The sequence below is a fragment of the Schistocerca gregaria genome, chromosome 2, assembly GCF_023897955.1.
Source record: "Schistocerca gregaria isolate iqSchGreg1 chromosome 2, iqSchGreg1.2, whole genome shotgun sequence".
In the NCBI taxonomy this organism is placed as follows: Eukaryota; Metazoa; Arthropoda; class Insecta; order Orthoptera; family Acrididae; genus Schistocerca; species Schistocerca gregaria.
In genome coordinates this window covers 596,575,836-596,595,202 of record NC_064921.1, presented here as the reverse complement: position 1 = coordinate 596,595,202, position 19,367 = coordinate 596,575,836, and the positions used below count along the sequence as shown (strand labels likewise).

At 42.6% G+C, this 19,367-nt stretch overlaps 1 protein-coding gene across 1 annotated transcript in view; it reads left to right on the top strand.

Annotated features, from left to right (window-relative positions):
- The first annotated feature begins 3,731 nt into the window (after window positions 1-3,731).
- The window catches only part of LOC126334516 (transmembrane protein 115), a 61,332-nt gene continuing 45,696 nt past the window's right edge, over window positions 3,732-19,367 (top strand). Inside the window, exon 1 of the mRNA XM_049996867.1 lies at window positions 3,732-4,904. Coding sequence (XP_049852824.1) covers window positions 4,180-4,904 — 725 coding nt within the window. The 5' untranslated portion in view covers window positions 3,732-4,179. The remainder of the gene's footprint in view (window positions 4,905-19,367) is intronic.

The window sequence follows — 19,367 nt, the reverse complement described above, 5'->3', positions numbered from 1 at the left end:
AAGAGGCTGTTACAAGCGCGGAAACCATGCGACAATAATGTCTTACTTCATAAAATTATTTACAGACTTCCACGTCATGTCAGCAGCTAAAATTCTGCATACAGACTTCTTGCAATGTTAACTCACAGTGGTAAAAAAAGCAACACAGGTTTCGACATGACAAGTCTGACCATTCCCTTGTCAGTGTATGTCTCAGTGCCTTAGTCAACATGTTGAAGAGACTATTCCAGCAACTATTGAGGGAACACGGTGCAACCAATTTCAGATTGTGGCACATGTTCTAACAAATGATGCTTGTCATCTGGGCTCCAAGGTCATTCTTGGGTCATTCCAAAGACTGGCAGAGAAGGTTGAGAAGACCAGTGTTATGCATGAAGATTCAACAAAGCTCACGATTTGCAGCAGAACTGTTTGTGGCCCTTCGATTCTGAGATGAACGGAAGAACTGAAGTAGAGACTTCAAAGGTTCGGTGACAAGCTAGACTGCAACTTCCTGGACTTGCGCCATAGGGTTGAGAACTGTAAGGGCCACCTAAATATGTCAGTTGTTCACGACACATTAGAGGCTGCTACTCTGGAAGCTGACTGTGTGTGGGGTGCACACAAGGCTTTTTTATATTAGGCGACTCTCCATCCAATCCTGATACCAATAGCTGTAGGAAATCCCAAAAGTATCAGAGTAGGATTGAAAGAAATGCCTTCCATGGGTGAGAGTATTAAAATCCTAATTCTAATCTGCCAAAGCATTTGCAACGAAGTGTCAGAGTTTGATGTGCTTATGAAAAACAATGAAGTTCCTATAATACTAGGTACAAAAATCTGGTTGAAACCTGAAACTGAAAGCACTGACATTCTCAGGGAACATTAAAGTGTATATCGAAAGGATAGGCAAATGGGAAATGGAGCTGGTGTATTTGTTGCAGTAGACAAGAAACTCAAATCCACTGAGACAGAAATTAAAGCTACATGTGAGATTGTCTGGCCAGGACTCAGTATCAGGGGTGGGCATAAAATGATAACTGCGTCCTTCTATCACCCTCCAGACTCATCTACTGATGTAACTGAGAACTTTAAAGAAAACCTCAGGTCTCTTATACAAAACTTCCCCAATCGTACCAGAATCATCAGTGGTAATTTAATCATACAACAGTTAACTGGAAAAATTACAATTTTGTTTGTGGTGGGTGTGATAAGACATCCTGCGAAACTTTATTAAATGCCTTCTCTGGAGACTGTCTAGAACAGATAGTTAGGAACCCCACTTATGGCGTAAATACATTGGATCTAATGACAACAGGTAGACCTGACCTCTCTGAAGATATCCACATCAATACTGGTATCAGATATACATGTTCAGTAAACTAGATATAAAAATCAGTAATGCCATATCTCAATGAGGAATTTGAAACTTTCAGCACAGGGCAGAAGCTTGTAGAGAAACTCTGTCCTAAGTTTAAAAGAATAGTTGATCATGCACTGGATAGATATGTACCCAATAGAACAGTTCATAATGGGAGGGAACCTCCATGGTATACAGAGTCACTATAAAGAAACTTCTAAGGATATAGAGATTGCCACATAATAGGTGCAAAACAAAGCTTGAGACACTGAATGAAATGCACTTGCCTGTCAAGAGAGCAATATGAGAAATCTTCAGTGACTACTGTAGCAGAATATTGTCAAGTGCTCTTACATAGAACCCATAGAAATTCTGGTCAAAGCCAAAGCTGAAATGCTTAATCCCATTTTCAAAAGTTCCTTTATAAAGGAAAACTAAGCATAAATAATCCTTATACCACTGAAAAGATGTATGAAATAAGTATTACTGTTGGTGATATCACTGAAATCGAACAAAGCTACAGGTCCCAATGGAATCTTTGTCAGATTCTGTCCGCAGCTCATGGTCTTGCAGTATCGTTCTTGCTTGCCGCGCACGGGGTCCTGGGTTCGATATCCGCCGGGGTCAGGGATTTCACCTGCCTCAAGATGACTGGATGTTATTGTGTCGTCTTCATCATCATCATTCATCCTCATTACGGTTGGAGGAAGGCAATGGCAAACCACCTCCGCTAGGACCTTGCCACGTACGGTGGTGTGGGTCTCCCACATCGTCCTCTACACTCCTCGGAGTATGGGACCTCATCATCATCATACTGAATTTGTGGCTGAGTTAGCCCCTATTCTAACTGTCGTCTGTCATAGATCTCTGGAACAAAAAATTGAGTCCAGTACTTGGAAAAAGGCAAAGGTCACACTCATCTGCAATAAGGGTAGTAGAAGTGATACACGAAACTACCGTTGAATATCCTTGACATCGATTTGTTGTAGAATCTTAGAATACATTCTGAGCCGTGGATAAAGCAGCTGGTACACTTTGGTTTATTGGCACAATACTGGAGAAGTGCCATTAGTCTACAAAGGAGATTCTCACAAATCACTTGTGCAACCGGTTCTAGAATATTGCTGAAGTGTGTGGGAACCATACCAGATAGGACTAACAGGGATATTGAATGCATACAGTGAAGGGGAGCGCAAATGGTCACAGGTTTGTTTAATCTGTGGGAGAGTTAACAGAAATATTGAAGGAACTGAATAGGAAGACTCTTGATGATAAATGTAAACATTCCTGAGAAAGCCTATTAATGAAGTATCAAGAACTGGCTTTAAATGATTACTCTAGGAATACAGCCCACTACATATCACTCACACAGGGGTCATGAGGATAAGATTAGAATAATTACTGTACACAGAGAGGCATTCAAACAATCATTATTCCCTCACTCTATGCGTAAATGAATAGGAAGAAACATAATAACTGGAACTATGGGGCCTACTCTTTGCCCTGCTCATCACGATAGTTTGCGATGTATAGAGGTGGATGTACAAGTTACAACTTGTACCAACTGTAATAAATGATTCATTATGTTTCCATGGGTTATCAGTTGTAGGAATTCCAAAACGTCTAACTAGTGTAAAGATTCAAATCAGTTCAGTTAAAAATAAGTATTACTTGTTTTCATGTATCTTAATCTAATTTTTACCTTTTGATGTTTCTGATGAAGAAGCTGAGGCAGTAAAACAGCATAAAGTAAAGTATAGATATCTGACCTACAAATTTCAAAAAACAAGACACAAGACCTTATCCTACAACAAAATATTTAAAACAGTTATGTAAATGGAAATTGTGTTCATATTGTGCACATTTCCATTAAGGTTTTAGATTTCACTTTGAATAACTGCTACTGGATATACAAACACCTAGAATCATCTTCCAAAATAGCTCTTTAGGAGGGTGTAGTTTTTCAAATCAGACACTTCACTGCATCTTACTGTTTACACTGAGAAAGGTGATAATGAAATTACACTGAATTAAACAGTTGTATTATAACATACTAACCACTTTGCGAATTTTAGTATTAATACATGATGAAAATTTACATAATCTTTTACATTTATTACCATGGAAAGAAAGTTTTTGATGTGTTGCGTTAGTGTATATCACACATTTTGCAATATACTTAACAGCTGTACAGTGTTTAGTTTTCGTGATCATATATTAAAATTCTATTCTGCCCAAATACAGTACTACTGATTCTTGTACACATTTGTTAATCATAACATTGTAGCTATTTGTGTATGAACACACTATACTTGATTTCTGCGTTCTGCACAATGCTCCGAGGGTTTCGTGTTTCACAATATCCGAGACCTGTTAAACGTTTTATGAGTGCTTATTTGTTTTGTGCATGTGTTAAATGCACTTTTGCATGTATTAGAGAGTAAAACAGCGTAATTTTTTAATGTGCAGTGATACCTGAGACATCCATTCTGCGAGTCCGGCCCCCTTATTTGACAGCTGCATGGTGTTGTTATATTGATTGATCCGGCTTGTGCGGTGGAGGTTATGATTTGTAGAATATTTTCACCTCCCGTTTCGTTCCGTAACGTTCAGTTTGACTCGACTTTAAGTACGCAATACAATAGGGATTGAAAAAGCAGTGACTTGACCATGGAATGACGATTTTATATCGATATTATTTATATTCTCAGTTGCAGGATCAAATTTACATTAAAAAGAGAAAAAGAAGCAATATCTCTGAACTTCGTAGCAGCTATAGATAAACATAAACATAGGATGCCCCATCTTTGCTGAATATTTGCATCAGAGATTTTAATGTCATGCCATGTTGGTTAAAAATGGCTTCTGTCAGAGGCTTCACGAAAAATATTCCGTTTATACGTCAGCAATTTGTCGCTCTTTTGGGAAATACGAGTCTGTCTGTTAAGTTTATATGTGTGGTGGTTTTGTGTTGTTACTTTTTCTCTTTTTCGGAAGAAGCTGTTCGTGTACTAAGTGTGACACCAGGCTACCTCCTGCCACCTGTGTTCTGGATATGGACAGCATTTACGTATTGTTTCCTTGAACTTCATTTCTGGGAAGTGTGTGTTGATATTATCACAGTAGGGTTGTGTGGAAAACTAATTGAACCGTTATGGGGTGCGTTTGAGATGATGACATTTTTTGCAATTACAAATATTGGTGTTGCCTTGTTAAGTGCTCTGTTTTATTTAATACTTTATATGTGTACATTTAATCCAGACCTGTTGTTTACCGTCCATATACATGGTTTGGCTGGTTATATTGCTGGTGTGTCAGTAGCCGTAAAGCAAATAATGCCCGATCACATTATTCTTAAGACACCACTAGGAAAACTAACGAACAGGAACGTTCCTCTCAGTGTTTTGTTCATGTCACTAGTGTTGTGGTTAATTGGACTACTGGAAGGCACATATCCGACTATGTTTATGTCTGGTTTGCTAGTAAGCTGGACATACCTAAGGTTTTACCAGTATCACACTAATGGAACGAGAGGAGATATTGCTGACAATTTCACCTTTGCAAGGTAAGCATCTGTGGCGTATTATTATTTTGATTCTGCAGACACTGTAATGACTTGTTTAACTTGATGGAATACATTAAAAAGTTAACATAAGTGGGTGGCTATAGTTGAGAGCACATTGTAGCCTGAATATCGTGAACATGCACTGAGCTTATTTGGAAGCAAACTGATTTGACTGAGACATCTAGATAGAAGTCTTGGCACCACTCACTTCATGCCAGAGACTAGCACTGATGTTTTTTTTTCTGAACTAGATGTACACAAATTTTTATTTCTTTCATGAGAAGTGTCATTCTACAAATTGTGAGACAGGGCATTTTGGTCTTTATTTGGGCCATGCACTTAGCATACAGTCAGTGGATAATTTGCCTGTTGTTAAGTGGAAATTTTAAAACTTTGTTAAAAAATATAACTGGTGGTGGGAAATTTTTCTTGTGGATCATATGTGGAAATTTGTGTGTGGTTCTACGTGACACCATGTATGGTGCTATTGAGTGTTCAATATCACTTTTCCAAGTTATAAGCAAACTGTCACTTTTCATCCCAACCTTTACCTTGGAATAAGCCATAGATCAATCTGTCACACCCACCTTCATTCCAAAAATTAATACAGAGAAGCAAAAGAAATATAGCTAGTACTCTGTTCTCTTACTGTCTTTGCATGTATGATGTCACAAACCATACCATCATCATGTACAGGACAAAGCAGATGCCCAATATCAGTAGGGTCAGTTGACCTGTGACTGGGCCTTATGCTTGAAAAGTAAATGACATTGAGGATAAACATTCCATGTCAACCAAGCCATCTCTCATATTTGTTCTCCCTACAGAGACAAGTGAACAAGTCATATTCTAGCATTTCATCTCTCTTGATTTTCATTTTATGGGATTAAATGCACTAGGGCTTGTACTTGGATACATGAAGAGATATTCTTTTACAACAAAAAATTCAAGAACTTGTGAAATGAGAAGTGAAGAATTAAAACTGTAGGTTAAAGAATTGTATTTGAGAGCTGATACAAGTTGGAAAGCACCTGGGAATTAAAGGGCCAAAGACATGGAACAGAATGGTGTTACAGGAGTCTCACTTGATTATGGCAAGGCATAAAGTGAATTTCAGAAAATGCTGACATAAACATACAAATTTCAGAATTTTTGGTGAAGTTTGTCCACCTCATATCCTTCCCTTATCACATATGCAGTATAATGTTTACATCTACTGACATCATGCCAGTTTCAATTTCTTAGGAAGTTCTGCTAACTGCTGTATTATGAATTTGGCAAAGATTAGATTAGATTAATACTTGTTCCATAGATCATGAATACGACACTTCGTAATGATGTGGAACGTGTCAGATTAATAAAATATGTCTGTACAAGATATTACATTACACAAAATATTGCATGACACTAATGTTTAAGCTGGTTTTTTTTTCCCTTCTCCCTCCTTAATTTATATCTAAAAATTCAGCCAATGAGTAGAAGGAGTTGTCATCTAGAAATTCTTTTAATTTATTTTTAAACGTTGGTTGACTACCTGTCAGGCTTTTGATGCTCTTTGGTAGGTGACCAAAGACTTATGTGGCAGCATAATTTACCCCTTTCTGTGCCAAAGTCAGATTTAACCCTGCATAGTGAAGATCATCCTTTCTCCTGGTGTTATAGCTATGCACACTGCTATTACTTTTGAACTGGGTTGGATTATTAACAACAAATTTCATAAGTGAATGTATATACTGTGAGGTAACTGTGGGGATTCCTAGATCCTTAAATAGATGTCTGCAGGATGACCTTGAGTCCTAGTAAAAAAATCTGTTGCAATACTTAAGATGAACAGTGTGTCATAGGACAGTGTAATAAATGTGTAAATGATGTGTTCTGCAGAATAAATAATGAAGATAATGATAAATGAAAAATATCAATGTGGAGCAATGCATGGAAGTTGGTAAGCACATAAAGCAATTTGTAACACACAACTGTGTTTCAAATTTAGTGAGAGAAGTTTAGAAACAGTTACTTCTATTTAAAGTGCATTGTTTTTATATGGCTGTATATTTTAAAAATGGAAGAAGATATTTGGGGAAAGACAAACTGCGCTACCATCATATGTTATTGTAAGTGACTATCTGTCACATGACAAGTATCTGTCTGAACATATTTTAATGTCCTGATCAATGACACAATGAAAATATTTCCAGGCGTAGAAACTATTTGCTTTTTCTCAGTTGGATGTACTGGAAATCTCAGAAATAGATGTTAACTGTCCGTATTATGTTTTCTGAAGAAAGATAACATTTTCTGAAGAAGTATTTTAAAGTGGGTTGTGAATGGAATGTACTTGTTACATCTCACCATAAGGGGGCTGTGGGTAGTTGTGGAGGTGTAGTGAAGAGAAAGGTCTGGCATGAATGTGTAACCAGGGCAAAACAAATGATTTCTATGAATGTGTGAGGTAATATATTTGATGAGTAGCACGTAACACTTTCGTTTGTACCAACTGATGCAGGCTCAGAATCAGAGTATATAAAATCTGTTCAGAATAATGGGAGTCTGGGCATGCAGTCCAAGCGCTACAAACAAAACATTATTTTGAAGTGCTTAAAGATTCCAGTCTACTATGTAGCTATATTTATTAGTCTAAATTAGAAATTTTTATGATTTTAGGATCAAAACAGAGAGAAGCTAAAATGTAGGGATGTGTATTCTAACATAGACTGCCACTATCAATCCTCATTTATCAATGTTTCCCAGCTACTGATAGTGATGTTGAGCTAGGCACATATCTGTCTTCAAATCATCTACATTAAAATGTGTTCCTTCATGTATTTATGTTGTTGTCATAAGTAATCCTCCCTCAAGAAGAACACTGAAACAGAAACCACTTTCACGGCCTGTTTTTCTTCTTCCTTTTCAAAAACCTCACAAACACTCATTGTATTTCTTTTTCCTCTTTCCTGCCCACTCCTTTCCATTTCCCCATTTTCTCTGGATTTTTTCCTATCATTTAGTTTCTTGACGTCTTCCATGTTTTCCTGTACCCATTTGGTTTTCACCATATTAGGGTCAAATTGTCCCTATGTTAAAAATCTGTTTGGTTAATCTGTCTTCATCCTGTGTAGTCATTGAACTCTGACCTTGTTTTCCTGATGTTGCGTGTAATCATTTGTTCGTTTAGTTCTTTTGTTGTTCTCCTTATCAAGCTCCTCTTTTTTGGAACTAAGGATGGCGATTCTCCTGGAAACATGAAATTCTTGGGGAATTACATTTCATCTAAAAAAGTTATGGAATTTCATAATATCTCAGAAAATTCTGTGTTTTTAACTTATCAATGGAATTTAATATTATTGCACTTTATAAATCTCAAATTTTAAAATACTTGATATTTGGAAGTCAAACAATGGAAAATTTGGGATGGAACGTATCAGTGTTGTGAAAGGGGTAGTTGCTACTTACCATATGGTGCAGATGCTGAGTCACAGATAAGCACAACAAAAAGACTGTCAGAAAGTGAGCTTTCAGCCAACAAGGCCCTCTTCCGAAAAAAAAGAAAAACACACACACACACACACACACACACACACACACACACACACACACACACACATGGCCCCACCAGTCTCAGGCAGCTGAAGCCAGACTGTGAGCAGCAGTGCATGATGGGAGAGGCAACTTGGTGTTGGGGAGTAAGGAGGTGGCTGGGGAGGGGGAGAGATAGCAGGGTCGAGGTTGGGGACCATAAAGTGCCACTTGAGGGAGCATACAGAGATGAGGCGGAGAGAGGGTAGAACAGCTAGTTGCAGTTGGGAGGTCACAGGGGAAGGGGGTGGGAAGGTGGGGGGAGGAGTGTGTGGAAGCAGAATAGGAGAGATGTAAAAAGATTGAGGGTGCGTTGGTGGAATAGCGGGCTGTGTAGTGCTGGAATAGAACTGGGAAGGGGCTAGATGGATAATGACAGTGAATAACGAAGGTTAAGGCCAGGAGGGTTATGCAAGAGGAAAGAAAAGTCATTTTTGTTGTGAGATGCTCTCTCCCCCCCACCCCCCCCCCCTCTTCCTCCCCACCTGCTCATCGTTTATTATCAGGATCTTCTTGACACCATCTTGCTCCTTATTCCTGATATTCACAGGCGTGGTTTTTTTTCTCAAGTTTGAGTAGCCATCCTGGAACTGGACCCTAGAACTTTTTCACTAGGCCTATTTTCCTCTCTGTTTTCCTATGTACTTGATTTTGTTCTTCCAGTGATTAGTAACATTCTGAGGTGTACAAGGTCTCTGGTACGACTAGTGTATTAATTTGGCATTGATGGAGATGTTTCTTTTGTTGCTGTGGTTCCATGTAAGTCTGTATGCTTTCTTCATTGGTTGATAAGTTCAGTCCTGTTTTCTATGTAATCTCTCTCGGGTATTTAAAACTTTCTGCTTGTAAAATTGGAGACAAGCACAATGAAGACTGTTACACATTGAGCTCTCAGCCAGAACCTTCTTCAGAAAAGAAAACACACACGCATTCACACAAGGAGGCATGCCTAACTTGCACATGACTTCTATTTCTGGGTACTGTGGCAAGAATGCAACTCTCATGTTGAACAAAAGCAGCAATCTGGAGTGGCAAAGCAAAATGGGGTATGGGTGGAGGCAGAGAAGAGTGCTGTCTGGTGTAGGGTGCAGGGACTAGATGACAGCCAGACTTAGTGTTGGGAAGCTGTGAGGGATGAGAACCGAAAAGAAGAGGAGCAAAGAATGCGAAAAAAGCAAGTGGGTGCATTGGCAGAGAGTGGCACACAATGACGGTGAGGGACATGGATTGTAGAGATGGCAGGAGATACGGGACATGAAGTGGTGGGTGGAGGGTGTGGGCACCGTAGGTTACCATAGGTTGAGGCCATGATAGTTTTAGGGGTGGAAGGTGTGATTTACAACTCCCATCAGCACATTTCAGAAAAGCTGGTTGTGGAGGAGAGGATCCAGATGGCCTGGGTTGTGAAGCAGCTATTGGAAGATAGCGTGATATGTTCAGCAGCATGTTGTGCCACAGGGTGCTCCACTTGGCTCTTGGTAACAATTTGTCAGTGGCTAGTTATGATGTTGGACAGCTTGTTGGCAGGCATAACAGTGTAAAAGGATGAGCAGTGATTGCAGCAGAGCTGGTATAGTATAAGGCTGCTGTCACGGGTACCCCTGTCTCTTATGGATGTGATACGTGTGTGACAGGACTAGAATAGGAAGTTCTTGGTGGATTGGGCAGGTCTGCACCTGAATCATCCATAAGGATATGCTCTTTGTTGCAGGAGGTTGGGATTATAAGTGGCATAGGGATGGACCAGGATATTGTGGACCTTGTGTGGGTGATGTGGCACCTCGTAGACGACTGTCATTCCTCCACACCAAAAAATTGGTCCCACATAGCCTGGCCACCAGGGGATGGTGTATCTGAAGTGACGAGAACTCTCTTGTCCAGTATGCTGAGGGTCTCGCAAAGGTCTTGACTGATTGGTACTATCCCACAGACACAGTTCACAAACAGATTTCCTGTGCCATATCCTTGCATGAACCCCAAGAATCAGCTACATGGGACCACTCCCTTTATCACCCACTGCTGCCTCAAGCAGGATCAGTTTAACCATATCCTTTGTGAGGGCTTTGTCTATCATCTTACTTAGATAAAAGGGACGTCCTACTCAAGATTCTTCCTACCCTCCTAAAATGATGTTCTGTCACCCACCCAACCTCCACAACAACCTCGGTCATCCCTACACCACTCCCAGTTCCAACCCCTTGCAACAGGGATAATGTCCCTGTGGAAGACCCAGATGCAGGACCTACCCAATCTACCCATCTGGCACTTCCTATTCCAGTCCTGCCACATGCTTGGTTAACCCCATCAGAGGCAGCCATGTCATACACCAGCTCGATTGCATAACCTTTTATATTGGTGTGGATACCAAACAACTCCATCAGCATGAGTGCCCCCCCCCCCCCCCCCAAAAAAAAAAAGAAAAAAGTGGACAAGAGCAAATTGGGCCACCCAGTGGCACAACTTGCAGCTGAGCACAACATACTTCCTTTCAATGGATGTGCACAGTCCAGGTCATCTGGCCCGTCTCCTCTGCAACCAGCTTTTCTGAACTGCACAGATAGGAGTTATTCTTACAACACATTCTCCACCCCCCCCCCCCCCTAAACTTATCCCAGCCTCAATCTATGGAAACCTACTGTTTCCACACCCTCTACCCAACTCTTTCCGCCCCCAATATCTTATCATCTCCTCCCACTTGTGAGTGTTGATATTTTTTTCTTATTTTAAGGTGAAATGTGTTACAGAGTCCAGTATTGATCTGTATAGTACAGACTCAGTTTCAAAGAGTTTGAGATATTTTTCTGGAATTATTATAGCTGGTTTGCTCTTGTACATTATATAGTTTTCTGATTAACAGTTGTTCTCATTATTATGTTTCCTGAATTGCTAGTATTTTGATATTGTATTTATGCTTGGTATTTATCAGTTGTTTAAAATTTACCTAGTTTCTGTAATGTGTTCCTGTTGAGCATTCCCATATACTCTTAGTCTTGAGAGTTTTTGAGATGCGCCGATTCTTCTCTTCATGACATTTTGGATCCCCCTAAATCTGATGATCAGGTGAGTTACCCAGTCTTATTGACTGGGGCCCAGAGTAGTGGATTCTTTTCCATTTTTCTGTATTGTAACTTAGTGCAATTCCTTGTGATTATTCAGTGTCACAGAAAACTGAAGTTCATGTCAACTACTAACAAAATAAGATCCATTTTTGTCACACCTCTAATAAAGAGATGTAATCTGATTATCTGTGTAGCCATCACACATTTGTGCTTGTTGTGTGTTTGGAAATGCCTATTCATTGTTCATCTCTCTTGACTACTAATAAATGTACCAGTACATAAAATTTCCTACTCTAACTACCTCACTGCAAATCTATCCACATGTACACAACCTGAAGTACGGGAATGTACCCATGGATATTAAAGGGTTTTGTTGGATCATCATGTAACACCTTTCATACAGAACATAGAAGAGAATTAAATTTTAATGTGATAATATCTAGTATAAGATGGCATAATTGGAAGAATTTGCACAAACAAACTGTTTTTCTCAACATCAGGCTGTTAATAAAGCTAAAGGAAGGTACTCCTGGTGACTGCCAAGCAGGCCTTGACTGCACTGATACCGTACATAAACACTTTTACAGTAAAAAGTACCAAAATTATATATTGATAAACATTATCTTAGCACAGATAATATGCAGCTTTTAACAAAAGAAGTCGAGACAAAAAGGAAAGAAGAAAAGATATAACCACAAACAAAACAGAATAAAATACTAAAACTTAAAAATAAATTAAAAAATTACATAAAAAGAAAAAAAAGAAACTACCCAACAGTTTGACACTGTGACAGAAATGAAATTAGGCTCTACTACACCTGTCAACACAATTTTTAAAAAATCCTTAAACCCACCATCACAACCACTGTTATCCTCCATTCCAAAAGCCAATGAATCCATTTCACGTCAACAAACCAAATGGAAAACAAAATCTTAAAAGGAAAAAATACATAATAAAATTAAAATAGAAAACTTAATATAAAGTTTTGAGAGATGAAATAGTGAAGGCAGCAGAGGATCAAGTAGGTAAAAAGACAAGGGCTGGTAGAAGTCCTAGGGTAACAGAAGAGATATTGAATTTAATTGATGAAAGGAGAAAATATAAAAATACAGTAAATGAAGCAGGCAAAAAGGAATGCAAATGCAAATGTCTCAAAAATGTCTCAAAAATGAGATCGACAGGAAGAGCAAACTGGCTTAGGAGGGATGGCTAGAGGACAAATGTAAGGATCTAGAGGCATACATCACTACGGGTAAGATAGATACTGCCTACAGGAAAATTAAGAGAACTACTTGTATGAAGATTGAGAGGTCAGATGAAAAACCAGTTCTAAGCAAAGAAGGGGAAGCAGAAAGGTGGAAGGAGTATATAGAGGGTCTATACAAGGGCATGTACTGGAAAGCAATATTATGGAAATGGAAGAGGACGAAGATGAAATAGGGGATATGACACGGCGTGACGAATTTGACAGAGCACTGAAAGACCTGAATCGAAACAAGGCACCGGGAGTAGACAACATTCCATTACAACTACTGATAGCCTCGGGACAGCCAGCCCTGACAAAACTCTACCATCAGGTGAGCAAATACCCTCAGCCTTCAAGAAGAATATAATAATTCCAATCCCAAAGAAAGCAGGCGTTGACAGATGTGAAAATTACCGAACAATCAGTTAAATAAGCCACAGCTGCAAAATACTAAAACGAATTCTTTACAGATGTATGGAAAAACTGGTAGAAACCGACCTCGGGGAAGATCAGTCTGGATTCCGTAGAAATGTTGGAACAAGTGAGGCAATACTTGACCCTACGTCTTATCTTAGAAGATAGATTAAGGAAACGCAAACCTACCTTTCTAGCATTTGTAGAGTTAGAGAAAGCTTGACTGGAATACTCTCCTTCAAATTCTGAAGCTGGCCGAGGTAAAATACAGTGAGCGTAAGGCTATTTACAATTTGTACAGAGAACAGATGGCAATTATAAGAGTCGAGATGCATGAAAGGGCAGCATGGTTGAGAAGGGAGTGAGACAATGTTGTAGCCTATCCCCGGTGTTATTCAAGCAGTTAAGGAAACAAAAGAAAAATTAATTAAAATCCATGGAGAAGAAATTAAAACTTTGATGTTTGCCGATGAAATTGTAATTCTGTTAGAAATGGCAAAGAACCTGGAAGAACAGTTGAACAGAGTAGACAGTCTCTTGAGATGAGGATATGAAATGAACATCAACAAAAGCAAAATGAGGATAATGTAATGTAGTCTAATTAAATCAGGTGATGCTGAGGGAATTAGATTAGGAAATGACACTTAAAGAAGTAGATGTGTTTTGCTATGTGAGGAGCAAAATAACTGATGATGGTTGAAATAGAGAGGATATAAAATGTAGCCTGGCAATGGTGAGGAAAGAATTTCTGAAGAAGAGAAATTTGTTAACATCGAGTACAGATGTAAGTGCAAGGAAGTCTTTCCTGAAAGTATTTGTATGGAGTGTAGCCATGTATGGAAGTGAAACATGGATGATAAATAGTTTGGACAAGAATAGAATAGAAGCTTTCAAAATGTGGTGCTACAGAAGATTGCTGAAGATTAGGTGGATAGGTCACGTAACTAATGAGGAGGTACTGAACTGGGGAGAAGAGGAATTTATGGCACAACTTCACTAGAAGAAGGGATCAATTGGTAGAACATGTTCTGAGGCATCAAGGGATCACCTATTTAGTATTGGAGGGCAGCGTGGAGGGTAAAAATTGTAGAGGGAGTCCAAGAGATGAATCCACTAAGCAGATTCAGAAGGATGTAGGTTGTAGTAGGTACTTAGAGATGAAGAAACTTGCACAGCGTAGGGTAGCATGGAAAGCTGCAACAAACCAGTTTCTGGACTGAAGACCATGATAGCAACAGCAACATAAAAATTACAGAAATAAGGAAAACTAACAATCTAAACCAGCCCCTACCATTCAACTAATACCTTCAGCCTATGCGTTCTCCCTATTAACTTAAATACATAACCTTTTGGATGAATAAGTAATAAATAGGGACACACTTTCACCAGCAATACTCATAAAGAAGTGTTGGGAGAATGTGAGTGTGTGGCCCCCCACAAAAAAAAAAAAAAAACACACACACAGAGAGAGCTCGCAGCTCTCCCAGTACATTTCCATCATATTTTTGTAAGCCCTCTTCTCATAATTCTTGAACTCAACCTTATGATTAGCAGCTAAATGATAAAATGATTGTAATCTCTCCTTCCCAACCTCTCAATTGAAACAAGCCCATCTGACACTAGTGTACACTCCCCCCCCCCCCCCCTTACCCCCTCCTCAGAGATGTTGTGTTGGTTAGCACACTGGATTCACATTCAGGAGAGTGACAGTTGAAATCCTTGTCCAACAATCCAGATTTAGATTTTGTGTGACTTCCTTAGTATCTTTTAAGTCACATAGTGTTTGGCCTGGACTTGTTGATGGCCACTCATGAGGTGTGTATCTTCCCAGTCATTATCTTCTCATCCAATCACACATGCACATTATTTTCAAAGTGACGTGGTGTGCCATCTTGCATAAAAATAATGTCTTCGATGTTATTCAATGCAGGTACTGTGGGCCACATTTAATTTTCAAGCAGCTGTGTTTAGCACTTTGCCTTCATTGTGTCACACATGATAAATGGCAAGATAACATTTGTGGCAGTCATTCCACACCGCACGGTCACTTTTGTGTGTGATGGCATCTTCTCCACCGTAATACCAGGAACCTGTTCCGCTCAATAATTACAACTGTGTCAATTGATGAAACATCCCATGTGGGATATGGTCTTGTCACTCCAGATGATTTAGTTAAACAATTGAGGCCAGTCTTCATGACAACTCCCCCCTGTGGGTTCGGGGGTAAGAATAGGCCCACGGTATTCCTGCCTGTCGTAAGAGGCGACTAAAAGGAGTCTCAAACGTTTTGGCCTTGTGAGTTGGTCCCCTAACGGGTTTGACCTCCATCCTTCTAAATTTTCCGAAGAGCGAGCCGATTGGGGAAGGGCGCCTTACAAGGAGCGATGTGTCCATCATGCATTACCATCTCTAGCCAGGTTTGTCGTCATCGCTTAGCAGTCCCACTCACCTACCATCTCTTGGGCGTGGATTTGTTCTTGGGTGCCGTTTATTGCAGTCTGCTATGCTGTGTCGCTTTATGCGCCAATGACGATATTGGACTACATCACCTGAAATCCAGCACGGTAGCCAGTCCGTTGTGGTGGGGCCGCCATGTACCCTGTTGGTTGTAGCCCCCTGACTACACAGGGATCGCTCTGCTGATGCCAGCGCCGTTAACTCCCCACGTATGCCAAGGAGTAGATGCCTATCTCCTTGGGGCATTGGGACTCCCGGCAATGGCCATCCTGGCAGGTGGTCGTTGCTGAGGCTGGGTGGCGCCCGTGGGGAGGGCCCTTGGTCGGAGTAGGTGGCATCAGGGCGGATGACCCGCAATGAAGCGTGGTACATCATCTCTTGCTGGCGGCCAGCCGCCAGCAGTCTCTAAGCGTTCCAGGGCTCAAGACAACACAACTACATATGACCCCAAATCGTTCCCCTCACTGGCTACACCATGGGAGGAACGAAAGACTAAGGATGCCAGCGAACCATACTCGCCCCGCTACCTGGTGTGTACGAGAGCTGATGGTGAATCCTTTACATCCATGAAGCCTCAGTTCTTCGTCGAGCACTTAGAGGACAAGTTCGGGGAGGTGGAGGGCTTGTCCAAAATGAGCTCGGGCTCGGTTTTCATCAAATCGGCGTCCTCCGCCCAGTCCCGCTGGTTAATCGATTGTAACAAGCTGGGGGATGTTCCGGTTACAATCACGCCCCATAAGAGTCTTGATATGGTCCAGGGCATAATATTCCATCGGGACCTTCTATTGCAGTCCGATGACGAGCTTCGCGCCAATTTAGAGCGGCGAGGTGTTCACTTCGTCCGGCGCGTACATCGTGGTCCAAGAGATAAGCAGGTTGCCACCGGTGCCTTCATCTTGGCCTTCGAGGGTGATACTTTACCTGAGAAGGTCAAGGTGATGGTCTATCGTTGTGACGTCAAGCCATATATCCCTCCCCCGATGCGGTGCTTTAAGTGCTGGAAGTTCGGGCATATGTCTTCCCGCTGTACTTCCAGCCTCACATGTCGAGATTGTGGACGCCCATCCCATCCCAATACTCCATGTGCTCCGCCTCCCATCTGTGTAAACTGCGGAGAGCACCACTCGCCTTGCTCGCCGGACTGCAGGATCTTCCAGAAAGAGCGCAAAATCATGGAGTATAAGACCCTGGACCGCCTGACATACACTGAGGCCAGGCAGAAGTTCGAATGCCTCCATCCTGTTCGAATGACTGCCTCTTACGCCGCGGCTACTACTGTTATGGCCCCATTAGCTCTCCCTCAGACTGCCACCTCTCAGAGCCGGAATGCTACACCTGCCCCCTTGATGGTGGGGGGCACATCACTCCCTGCTGCTCCTGCACTACCTGCCTCAGGAGCAGCAACCCCCCAACCATCGGGGACATCAGTCCCCACTTCTAAGCTGGGGAAGCCTCAAACTTCCCCGGCTTGAATAGCACGGAAAGGGTCCCTTGGGTCCCTTCCTTCCCAGGTTTCCGCCTCTGGGAAGGGTGACGTCAGCCAATGGAAGAAAAGCAGACCAGCGGCTGGTTGCAGGGCTTCCCGCTCCTCCTCCGTCCCGGAGACTGACTCGCTGGAGCCCTCCCAGCCAATGAAACCCAAGGACCAGAGAGACAAGATGAAGAAGAAGACCTCTAAGGTCAAGGACCACGCGGTGGCATCCACCCCACTGCTCCCTACAGGCTCTGCATCCGAGGATAAGGTGGAGATCCGGGCGTCCGCTGAGGACCTGGATCTCGCCGGACCCTCAGACACCATCGAAGCAGATTGTACTGGTCCTCCATCGGTGGCAGCAGGTGACCCAGTGGCGTGATCTGCCTCCTCGGCCCCTTCACGCCTTTTTCGGACATGGACAAAGCGATACTCCAGTGGAACTGCAGCGCTTTTTGCCACCACCTTGCTGAGCTTCGCCAACTCATCAGCAGTCACCCTTTTCTCTGCATTGCCCTACAGGAAACTTGGTTTCCGGCAATGTGGACCCCTGCCCTACGTGGGTCTCGGGGTTATTACAAGAACCAGGCAGCTTATGAGAGGGTATCTGGTGGAGTCTGCGTCTACATCCTTAACTCTGTCTACAGCGAATGTGTACCTCTTCACACACCTTTAGAGGCTGTCGCTGTAAGGATGTGGACGCCTCAGCCTATTACTGTCTGCAGTTTGTATCTTCCGCCAGATGGTGATGTCTCGCGTCATGTGTTGGCTGCATTGATAGCACAACTGCCTCCTCCTTTTGTGTTACTGGGCGACTTTAACGCCCATAACCCTCTGTGGGGTAGCGCAGCGATTACTGGCCGGGGTAGAGATGTCGAGACTCTTCTCTCGCAGCTTGACCTCTGCCTCTTAAACACGGGAGAGCCCACACATTTCAGCGTCGTCCATGGCACATTTTCGGCCATCGACCTTTCTATCTGCAACCCCGGACTTTCACCATCCATCCACTGGAGTGTCCATGACGACTTATGTGGTAGTGACCATTTCCCCATCTTTCTGTCACTACCACAGCATCACTCTTCTGAACGCCCCTCCAGATGGGCTCTGAATAAGGCTGATTGGGACTTATTTACATCTGTCGCAGTGATCGCACCTCCTTCCACTGATCCGATTGATGCGGTGGTTCAGTCGGTCACCACCAGCATCGTTTCTGCGGCGGCATCTGCGATTCCCTGTACATCCGGGTCACCTCGGCGGAGGACTGTGCCGTGGTGGTCGCCCGAGATCGCAGAGGCGATTAGAGATCGCCGGCGGGCTCTTCAACGCCATAAGCGGCACCCGTCCTTGGAGAACCTCATCGTTTTTAAACAGCTCCGTGCCCGTGCCCGACGCCTTATTCGCCAACGGAAGCAGGAGTGCTGGGAACGGTATGTTTCCACCATTGGCGTCCGTACCTCTGCATCGCAGGTTTGGGCTAAGATTAGGCGACTCCATGGCTATCGGCCGCCTGTCTCTGTCCCTGGGCTTTCGCTGAATGGAGTGGTGTGTCCTGACTCCGACACGATTGCGGACCGGTTAGCAGTGCATTTTGCTCAGTGTTCCGCATCTACGAATTACCCACTGGCCTTCCGCTCCCGGAAAGAGCGGTTGGAAAGTTGGAGGCTTTCCTTTCACACGCGCCACGCGGAGTCGTACAATGCTCCTTTCAGCGACTGGGAATTCCAGAGTGCACTATCTGCTTGCCCTGATACGGCTCCTGGGCCAGACCGCATCCACAGCCAGATGCTGAAACACCTCTCTGTGAATTGCCAGCGACGCCTCCTAGTTGTTTTCAACCGCATCTGGGTTGAGGGTGTGTTCCCGTCTCAATGGCGAGAAAGCATCGTCCTCCCCGTGTTGAAACCTGGCAAGAACCCGCTGGAGGTGGACAGCTACCACCCCATAAGCCTCACCAACGTTCTTTGCAAGTTGCTAGAACGTATGGTGAGCCGGAGGTTGAGTTGGCTCCTCGAGTCTCGAGGCCTTCTGGCTCCGTCTCAGGGTGGGTTACGTAAAGGCCGCTCTGCCGTCGATAATCTGGTCTCCCTAGAGTCTGCCGTCTGTACAGCCTTTGCACGCCGCCAACATCTGGTTGCCGTCTTCTTCGACATGCGGAAGGCGTACGATACGACTTGGCGATATCACATCCTGGCCACACTTCATGGGTGGGGTCTTAGGGGCCCGCTCCCGATTTTTATTCAGAA